This window comes from Melopsittacus undulatus, chromosome 16, assembly GCF_012275295.1.
Source record: "Melopsittacus undulatus isolate bMelUnd1 chromosome 16, bMelUnd1.mat.Z, whole genome shotgun sequence".
NCBI lineage: Eukaryota > Metazoa > Chordata > Aves > Psittaciformes > Psittaculidae > Melopsittacus > Melopsittacus undulatus.
The window spans coordinates 1,721,799-1,731,930 of record NC_047542.1 but is presented as its reverse complement, the minus strand read 5'-3'; the positions used below and the strand labels follow the sequence as shown (position 1 = coordinate 1,731,930).

The following is a 10,132-nucleotide window of genomic DNA, read 5'->3' as shown; positions in this document are numbered from 1 at the left end:
TGGCCTTGAGCACTGCCAGGGATGGGGCAGCCACAGCCTCTTCTCAGCCTTTGGGTCCGAGTCTCTCCCTGCATCACCCGGAACCATCTCAGCTCCCCATACTCTGCAGGACCCTTCCACAGCCGCTGCTTCCCCTTTGTGCCTGCGCTGCCTCTGCCCCCTCTCCCCCCGGGCTGCGGCTCCCCCTGATCCCCGCTCTCTGCCCCTGGGTCCCCCCCAGCCACGGGGTCTCCCCGCAGCCCGGCCCCCCCCGCTCGTCGCACCGGCTCCCGGGCGGGGCGGCCGCCGCCTTGCGGCCAATGGGCGCGTGGGGGGGGCGCGGCCGCCGCTGCTTTTGGCGGCCGGGGCGCGCGGCGCAGCCGGTACCGGGGCTGGAGCGGGGCACGGAGCGGGGCATGGAGCGGGCGGCGGGGGCAGCGCTGGCCGCGGAGCTCACCAAGTCCCCGCGGCCGCTGATGAAGAAGCAGGCGGTGAAGCGGCACCACCACAAGCACAACCTCAAGCACCGCTACGAGTTCCTGGAGACGCTGGGGAAGGGAACGTACGGGAAGGTGAAGAAAGCCCGGGAGCGCTCCGGAAAGCTGGTGAGGAGCCTTTATTCCCTTTCCAGCCTCCGCGCATCCTCCTGTGGGGCCGGTGCGGGCTTTCTGAGCATCCCCCCGCGCTGAGCAGCGCGGCCGCGGTGCCTCCATCCCTATTCCCTAACCCCAGTGCGGCCCCGCAGCCGGGCCCTGGCCCGTTCCCCCCGGAACCCTAATCCTAACCCCGCAGTGTGCGGGCAGGCAGCGGTGCGGGAGCACACAGCCCCTCCGGGGGCTGCAGCTCCTCTCGCCCACTTGACCGCGCCGGGCTTCCTGGTGAGAACAGCCCGCAGACATCCGGCAGCCCAGAGCAAACACAGCTCTCGAGTCTGAAGGGTTTTCCCCTTCCTCTCGTCCCGGTTCTTGGCTGGGTTTGGCTCACAGCAGCAGCACCCGGCCCCTCTGAATCAGGGGGCTCTGTGTGATGTGTGGCTCAGCCCAGAGAAAAGTGGTGCAGTGCTGGGAGCATGGATGGAGGCCCCGGGTAAGTGGGTGCTGCTGTCATAGCATGGTTTGGGATGGAAGGGACCTTAAAGCTCATCCACGGCCACGGGCAGGGACACCTTTCATTAGCTCAGGTTGCTCCAAGCCTCGTCCAACCTGGCCTTGAAGCTGTGCAGTCCTGTCCTTGGGGAATCTGCAAGGGCATAAGGGGGAAATGACTGTGATTTCCCTGCCTCTGTTCCATCCCCAGCACGCAGCAGTGTGGGATGGACCCCACGAAAGGTACTTACACATCCACCAGCCTTGAGGCCGTGGGTGGGCAAGGAGGTTCGCTGTGAGCAGTGAGACTGGCCCAGCCAGGCTCAGATGGGCAGAGCAGGGTGTGAGATCAAGTCACTGACACGCTGCGGAGGCATGGCAAGGGAAACAACTTGAATCTAAGAGGTTTCCTTGTGTAACACGACAGCTCGTCATTGAGCCGCATCCACCACTTCCAGCAGCCGATCTCATTCAGAAGAAGCTGCTGTTTTGCTGCATAATCAGGGCCTTGAAATGCAGCTTCCACCCACAGCCCTGGAAGGGTCCCTCCCCTCGGGATGGGTGAGAAGTCTTGGTTTTCCCTGCCTGCACCTCACAAAGCTGGAGCAGGGAATCTGAACTGCAAGAAAACCTACCTATGTGGGGGAGCCCCGCAGGACAGGGCCTCCTTTGACAGCAGCACTGGGCTATTGTAATGCAAACTGAACACGCAGGCCAGTGACTCCACAGTAGGAGATAGTCACAGCTTTGACTAACAGTGCCTCATCGGGCTGGCTGGGCAGGAGCAGGAGGTTTAACCACAGATCTCTCCTCTTCCCACAAATTCTCTCTTGGAGCACTCAGCCTTTCCGGACCTGTTTAATCTGCAGTTTATCCGGAGCAGGGTTCTTGTTTGCTCCTCCTCTAAGTGGCTTTCACTTCCTAAACACCGAGGTGTGAGAGCAGGTAGTGCCACCTCTGCTGGTTACCCCTTGCGGGATCCCATGGTACTGGCTGAGGTTGTAAAGCTGGAGCTGCTCCATCCATGGGATTTGCCTCTGCCTGATCAGAAGCTTCCTCTGTCGGATGCACTGAATGTTGAACCATCTTTGTACTGCCCAGCTTGTTTCTTTCCCTCTCAGTTTGAACCAACCCACCGGGACTTAGCCTAGAGTAACATGTGTCTGATCAATTGGTCAACTGCAGGAAAGACCAGGCCCCTGTAGCTGATTTTGGAGGGTTTCCATGAGCATTCTTTGTCTGGAAACGCCGTGTTTTGTGGTTAGAAAGCCTTTAGGTGAAATGATGCTCATGCCTTTTGATGTGTGCCCTTAGAAAACTGTTGTGTCCCTGAAGCATCAAACAGATTGTTTCCCTTTCCTTTTTCCTCTTCTTTTCCCCTGCATCTTTTGGCTTGAAGGCTCAGCATCGTGTGCCATGGTGGTGCAAACTGTCCTGTGTACCTGTTTGCATGGCAGCATCCGGGCCCTGTGGACTCACTTGCAGTGTCTGTGGGCTTCTGTGGTGACAAGGGGAAGGCAGCACCTGGAATATTCCCAAGCAGCAAAGCCTCTTTTGATCTCCAGCAAGGGGTGAACCCTGGTCTCTTCCGTAGTGGGTTGTAATCCATATTTCATGGAGCATGAAATGCGGCGCTTTGCAATCTGGAACAACTTCTGAAGCGCTGCCTCAGGTTGTAGCTTAATGCATCTTTCAGCAGCTGCTGAAAATACCTGTTCTGCCCCCAAAACTTTAATTAAAGCCTCTTTGACTTGGAAAGTACTTTCAAGTTCTCCAGGTTCCTACAATGGGACTTCCTGGGGCTGTTTCCTGTAGGAGATTCTTCTCATGGCATTGGTGGTGAAGGCACTGTGTAGGCTGGGGCAGTGTCTGTCCCTGAAGCTGCTGGTCCTTATCTCCAGGATGCGCAGGCATGGCCTCTTCTGTCCCAAGGGGAGATCTTCTGCTGTCAGCCCTCTTAGGTAGGGGATGGTTTGGAGCAAAGCTGCTTCTCAGCATCCCTGGGGATGAAAGGGGTGGCAGGCGCCATCCTCCCTGCAGGGATGGCTCATCCCCCCCGGGTGGCTGCTTCAGTGTCTGTCGCAGATGCGGACCCTGATGGTGCCGTGCCCCCGCTGTGTGCTGTGCCCGTTACACAGGCAGCACTCAGCAAGGGTAGCCCTGGGCTCTAACCGTGCCCTAAACCTGCTCCCTGCTGCTGCAGCCCTGCTCTGGCTGCCTCGGAGGTCGCTAAGTGCAGGCTCAGAGGCGAGGGCGTTCTCCAGCACTGCTGGATGCAGCCGATGGCATCTCCCGAGGCTCCCAGCGCCGGCAGCCTGGAGCCGCCGGGGTTTTTATGGGCTGTGGATCTTGTCCTGAGCTCTGGCTCTGCAGCAGATGTGCAGGAGCACCTTGATCAGCAAGCAAATGTGCTGGGCTGGATGCTGAGCCTTAGCAGGGAGGTGAATAGAGTGAGCCAAGAGGAATTTGGGAGGGCAGGAGAGGCTGATTTGCTGCATAAAGGCTTTGCCTGAGTTCTAGTGGGGGTCAGGAGCAAAAAGCTTGTTAAACTTTAACCTGTTCACTTAGCACAAAGGTCATGGAAAAGAATAGCTGGCTTTCGAGAAGCTATTAAGCACTTTCAGTATTGCTTTGTACAGAAACCTGGGCCTGGGTTATTGAATTTCCCTTGGCCAGAGTCCATCCTGCTTCATTACTTCAAGCCATAAGGCTGGTGCAGACACCATGCTCTCGTGGTGCACAGGGTTCCTTGTCCTGGCCAGTGCAGCAGAGCTGTGCTCTGAGGCCAAAGGGATCCCATGGTCACCTCTCCCGTGCCCATCAGAGCCCTCAAAACTGGCACATCCTTCTCCCATGAGGACACGGATGTGATGGCTGAGTTCTTGCTGCTTCTGCATCTGGAATCTTGCTGTGGGTACAATGGGCTGCAACCTTGTTCCGAGCCTTTTGCTGCTTGGTAGACCCCAAGAGTGAGGTTTCCAACCCCCCTAAATCAGAGGGAATCATGGCTGAGCACCCATCCTGCACAGCCAAAGCTGGAGGAGGTCCCTGTGCAGCGAAGCCATGAGCATCACTGCTGTGCTGGCAGCGGGGGCTGGTGTGTGCCCATTGCCCCTCTTCCTGTTGCTGGGAGACCAGCGTGGAGGTCCCTTTGCAGGATTAATGCTGTTCTGCATTCTTGCCTGGTAGAAATAAAAGAGGTTCTGCTGGATTCATTTGTAAATTCAACCCTAGGAGCACAATGTCTCTCTCCAGCCCCTTTGAAAGAGGATTAGAAGGCATCTATTCTCCAGCCTTTACTCTTCTTTCTCCTCCCCTTTCAATTTCCTTGTAGAGGGTAACTTGAAAAGCTTGGAAAGGGGCTGCATCATCAGCGCTGGGTCTCCCCTCATCCTGTGCCTGGGAGGGAGCTGCTCTTTATCCCGACCTTTCTTGCCTCTCCATAATCAGCTCCTTGAAATAAGCATTTACAGGGAAAGCAAAACCTGGTTTGTTCCTTTTCACTTTCCTGACCCCGGGAAGACGTTGTTGTTATCTTCCAAGTCATGTGTGTAGGTCACATTCCTTTGGCGGCGGCTGGAGCCTGGGACACAATTCCTGTAAGCCACAGCACATAAATGAGGAGCCTCGCTACCTGCAGGAGGAGGCTTGGGAGGAGGCAGCAGGTTTCCCTTGGGAAGCAGAACCTGGGGAGTCTAAAACCCTATTTGCTAAAGTTCATGCTTACTGAATTTAATGGAGAAGCTGAGCCATTGATGTCCTGCTTGTGAGCCCCTTCCTGAAAGACGAGGGTGGGTTTCTTGCTTGGCACCAGGCTTTGGGAAGCCACAACATTCCTGCCTCAGGCAGATGGGTAACCCTGTGTGCGTGTTCCCATCCGCAGGTGGCAATCAAGTCAATCCGGAAAGACAAAATCAAGGATGAGCAGGACCTTGTCCATATCCGGAGAGAGATTGAGATCATGTCCTCCCTCAACCACCCCCACATCATCGCTGTCCATGAAGGTGAGAGCCCTCCTCTTCCCTCTCTTCCCCCTTCCAGCAGCATCCCCAAGCATCCCAGGGCTGGGTACCAGAGCAGGATCTGCAGTGGGGCTCACATTTATGCTCTCCTCCCCCTGCTGATCCAGTGCCAAAGCTGTTGGCTGTGTCTGGTGACTCAGTGCTGCCGGTGTCCCCCCTGCACTTTCCTGCAGCTTCGAGGGGAAATACCTGCTCCAAAAATAGCCATTTCCCATTCCATCACCTCCTGCCTGGAGGGGAAGTTGATTCCAGACAATGACGTGGCCTTTTGAGTCGGGAAGCTGGTGAGAGGATGTGCCGTGATGGGGAGCTGGTCCCCATGAACCCCAGTGCTGTGTGTGGCTCCGGTTGTGCTGGATGCTCACTCCAACCACAGCAAGTGCTGGAGCAGTGGGAATCTGCAGTTATGCTCTCAGCCTTAGGCAGGAGCTGATCTCAGTGCTGGAATCCTCATTCCCTCCCTGGAGCATAGGAAAACCAACCCATAAGGTGCCAGGAGAGCTCTTGGTGCTGCTGAGCTTGGCTTCATGACCAGGGCTGCCCCATTCCTGAGGTGTGGGGCAACACCAGCCAAAGAGGAACTTCTCAAGCTATAGATAGGACCAGACTCAGAGCAAATCCCAACTGGATGAGTCTTTGCTTAAACCCTGCATACCCCATGCTCTTCATGGGGCTGGATCTGCTCAGGTTCATTGTGCTGGGCTGGCACATGGCCGGTGCCACCTCACTGGTGTATGTGAGGTATCCAAGGTCCTTCTGTACTCCAAACAAAAGTGAGTGGCTTGGCAGCTCCTGTGCTGTGTTTGCAGGGACTGAGTCACTGATTGCTGGAGCTCAAAATACGGAGGGAGTGTTCTGCAAACAGCTCTTGGCTTGAACGTGTGGGAGCAATGGGAACATGCAGGAGGGCCCCATGGCTGTGCCCACCAGGAGCTCCATCGCCTTTCCCCTTGGCAGGGCTCTGTGTAGTGATGAACCATGGGTCTTGGTCCCCTCTGGCAGAGCAGAGCCCTATGGCTCAATTTCCTATGGCTGCAGCAGCCCTGGTGGCACTGTGGGATGAGGGTGAGAGCTCCGGCCATCCCCTCCTGCAGACACCCCAGCACCTTCTGCTCCACACAGACTGAGGGACAGGCAGTGGGGTGGGAAGTGTCAGAGCCACACAGGGCTCCAGCGCTCATTCCAGGCCTGTGCTGGGAGCTCGGAGCATCCCTCTAACGGGTTCATCCCCACCCCCGGCAGTGTTTGAGAACAGCAGCAAGATCGTCATAGTGATGGAGTACGCCAGCAAGGGAGACCTCTATGACTACATCAGCGAGCGGCAGCGGCTCACGGAGCATGAGGCGCGACACTTCTTCCGCCAGGTCGTGTCCGCTGTTTACTACTGCCACAAGGTGGGTGAGCACCGCGTTCCCACCGCGTTCCCACCGGGAACGTGTCGGGATCAGCGCCTGTGTGCCCAGCAGGGCCAGCTCCAGGCAGGGCTGCAGCAGGCGGGTTGGGATGCGGTGCTCATGGTTCCTGGGGTGCCACCCTGCTCCCGACAGCATCAGGAGCTGGTAGCACCCATGTCAGGACGTGGTTTACAGCCCGTCCTCAAGGCACACCCAGGGGCATTTACTGCTCCTCTGGTTACTGTCACCGTGTCCTGGTTGCTTGTCCTGACTTTCCCTTCCTCAAATGTGCCATAAAGTAACCCTGGCTCCCCCTTCCCTTGTGCAGAATGGGATTGTCCACAGGGACCTGAAGCTGGAGAACATCCTTCTTGATGCCAATGGGAACATCAAGGTGAGAGCCTGGCCACACTTTGATGTCACCCAGTGCAGGGGTCTAAGGGATGCTGCCCATTGGGGATGGACAGGATGGCCACAACACCCATTCCCTTTGGACACGTGCTTTCCAGAGCTGTGGAGAACCATCTGTCAGCTCTGGGCCTGCTGCCATCAGCCTGCAATGCTCTTTACCCAGGGGATGGGGAGCCAGGAGAGTGCTGGTCCCTGCCCCTGCTGTCTGTGACTGGCAGTGGAGCCAGAGAGGCTGCAGAGCCCCAGTGCTGCCCAGTAACAAGAGAATGTGTATATGTGTGTATATATGTGCCCGCTGATAAGAGGGCAAAGTCTGAACACTGAGGTCAAAACCCGCCTGGCTGGATAAGGAAGGGCTCTCCCAGGGAGAATCCCAGCTTCACTGGCCTGGGAGATGCTTTTTGCTTGCAGCCTCCCAGGGAGGAAGGACACAGCCACAGCTTGGAATTGGTGATGAGCAGGGTGTAGGGCTCTATCTCTGTAAGGGTTGACTTGGGAATTGGGAGCTTCTGCTCACTGCGAGGTGCTGGTGCGAGGGGGATGGTGAAAGCTGTGCCCAAGTGGAGTAGACAGGGACTGAAGCAGCCTCGTGTGGCTGTGAGGGAGCTGGAGGCTCTCCCTATAAGCACACCTTTGTCTCTGCTCCCAGTGTGCTGGTGATGGAGCCACAGAGCTGCCAGGGGTGGGAAGCCAGGCTCCTGCTGCTCCCTGAGTGCACCAGGGTTCTAAGCACAGCCCTGGATTCAGCCAGGCTTGGAGCTGGAGAGCTTAAGGGGAGATGCTGCTGGATAATGGCTCTAAATCATCTCTTCAGATTGCAGACTTCGGCCTGTCCAACGTTTACCAGCAGGACAAGCTCCTGCAGACGTACTGCGGCAGCCCCCTCTATGCATCCCCTGAGATCATCAACGGGAGGCCATACAAGGGTCCGGAGGTAGGTGATGCCTTACCCCTGCGTGCAGGAATCTCTTGTCTTCTCTTTGCTTGCACTTGGGGAAGTCACCGGTTCATAGAACCACAGACTGGTGACAGCCCTCCCTTGGGGCTGCCTTGGGGGGGGGGGGGGTCCTGCAGCCAGGGTAGGGGCCAGGGCAGCCTGGTCCTGCTGTGCCCCCTCTCCAGGCTCATCTGTCCCGCCGGCAGGTGGACAGCTGGTCCCTGGGTGTCCTCCTCTACATCCTGGTCCATGGCACGATGCCATTCGATGGCCACGACTACAAGACTCTGGTCAAGCAGATCACGAGTGGGGACTACCGGGAGCCCACCAAGCTCTCAGGTAGGCAGATCCCCAACACCCTGTGTGTGTGCGTCCCCTTCCACGTGCTCCCTTCAGCCCCTGACCTGCCTCTTCTGCAGATGCCTGCGGGCTGATCCGCTGGATGCTGATGGTGAACCCGGAGCGCCGCGCCACCATCGAGGACATCGCCACGCACTGGTGGGTGAACTGGGGCTACAAAGTGCCCCTTGGGGAGCAGGAGCTGCTGCGGGAGAGCGATTCCCCGCTGGCCACGGTGGCAGAGTGGCTCCGCCGCTCCTCACGGCCCCTCCTGGAGAACAGCTCCAAGGTGCGATGCTTCCTGAAGCAGCACATGCCTGGCGCGGCCCTGGAGCGGCAGCGCTCCCTCAAGAAGTCCAAGAAGGAGAACGACGTCTCCCACGTGCTGCAGGAGGTGGCCCTGGCCCCAGAGAACCCCTCCAAGTCCATCCTCAAGCGGCCCAAGGGCATCCTGAAGAAGAGAAACTCCTGTGAGCAGAAGGTGCCCAGCCCCGGCCCCCCGGCAGCAGCACCCATGGGAGAAGCAAGGGGTGAGGATGAGGAGGCTGCTGCAGGTCTCACCCGCATCCTGCCCTCGGGAATGCTGCCTGGCAGCACGGCCACTGGAGCAGAGCCCACAGCTGTACCCAGGAAGGGAATACTGAAGAAGCCCTCGACAAGGGAGTCGGGGTATTACTCATCCCTGGAGTGCTGCGAGTCTGGGGATGTCCTGGATGCAGCCAGCTTGGACCTTGATGGGAACGTGTTTGCTGATGCTCCCTCCCTGGAGCCAGGCCCCCAGGGCCTCCCTGCCCGCAGGAAAGGCATCCTCAAGCACAACGGCAAGTTCTCCTCTGGCGGCACCGGGGATCCCCCCGGGCAGGGCTTTGGGGGGTTCAACGAGGTGCCCCTGCCCCAGGCACCCCGCGCCCGCCCGTCCAGCGCCGTCAGCGAGGACAGCATCCTGTCCACGGAGTCCTTCGAGCAGCTGGACCTGCCCGCCCGCATCCCCGCCGGCAGCAGGGGCATGCGGGGCTGCGTCTCTGCCGACAGCCTGCTCCACCTGGAGGAGGAGGCGGAGGAAGGGTGCAGGCTGCGCCGCTGGACCGTCACCCAGTGCCGGAGCCCGCTGGCTGGGAGCGGCAGCGTCACCGAGCTCTACAGCCGGGCCGTGCCCATCGGCATGAAGCTGAGCTGAGGGCACCTCCCTGCGCGGTGCTGTGCGTGCCTGGGGTGCGGAGCCGCGTCCCACACGTTCACCTTGCAGCCTGGTGCCCCGCGGGGCTGGGGGGGCATTGGAGGGGGGATGCTCCAGGACATTAAATGGACCAAAGCCCCGAGTGATCCCCCTTGGAGGGGCTGCAGGGCCCGGAGGCTCCTCGCTCCATCCTCCCCTCGCAAGCAGGTTCATCTCATGGTGGGGAGGGTGGCACCAGGGTGGGTGTTTTTGTCTTTGCACTGTATTTTGGCTGCACAAGGTAACGATGGGGTGGGTGATATACCTCAAACAAGCTGGACATGTAGCAGGGCTCTGGGCTCTTGGGATGTGCTGGCAATGGGTCCAAACCGCCCCGACCCTGGCTCTTCCCTCTCCTGCACTGAGAAACACAACTGGATCTGGCCGAAACCCCAGCCTGAGAACACTCTGATGCCAGAGTGGGGGTTTTGGGGTGTTTTGTTGCTTTGTAATGGTGAAAGGAGGAAAACAAAAGTGCCTTTGGGGAGGCACCACTTTATTTATTGCCTTTGCCCACCTTGGTGCAGGACTGCAGCAGCATGGGATGTGTCTGGATCCATCACAGCCTCCCACAGGTTCTCTATGGATGATGGAGGTATCCGTGCTGTTGTCTCATGTGCCACACATGGAAGTTCTGTTGCACTATTGCCACATATCCGCTGGCCCGTTCCCTTCTCCAGGGTGTGGTTTTCCCTCCTCTCTGCAAAGTGGTCTTGAGAAAAACCATTAAATTCAAAGCAAATGGTAGA

At 58.3% G+C, this 10,132-nt stretch overlaps 1 protein-coding gene across 1 annotated transcript; it reads left to right on the top strand.

The window, feature by feature from the left end:
* The first annotated feature begins 380 nt into the window (after positions 1-380).
* NUAK2 (NUAK family kinase 2) lies at positions 381-10,132 on the top strand. Its single transcript, XM_034069917.1, has 7 exons — positions 381-584; positions 4,948-5,068; positions 6,329-6,480; positions 6,809-6,874; positions 7,706-7,825; positions 8,035-8,167; positions 8,248-10,132. The coding sequence occupies exons 1-7, from the start codon at positions 396-398 to the stop codon at positions 9,342-9,344; spliced, it is 1,878 nt and encodes a 625-aa protein (XP_033925808.1). The 5' UTR covers positions 381-395; the 3' UTR covers positions 9,345-10,132.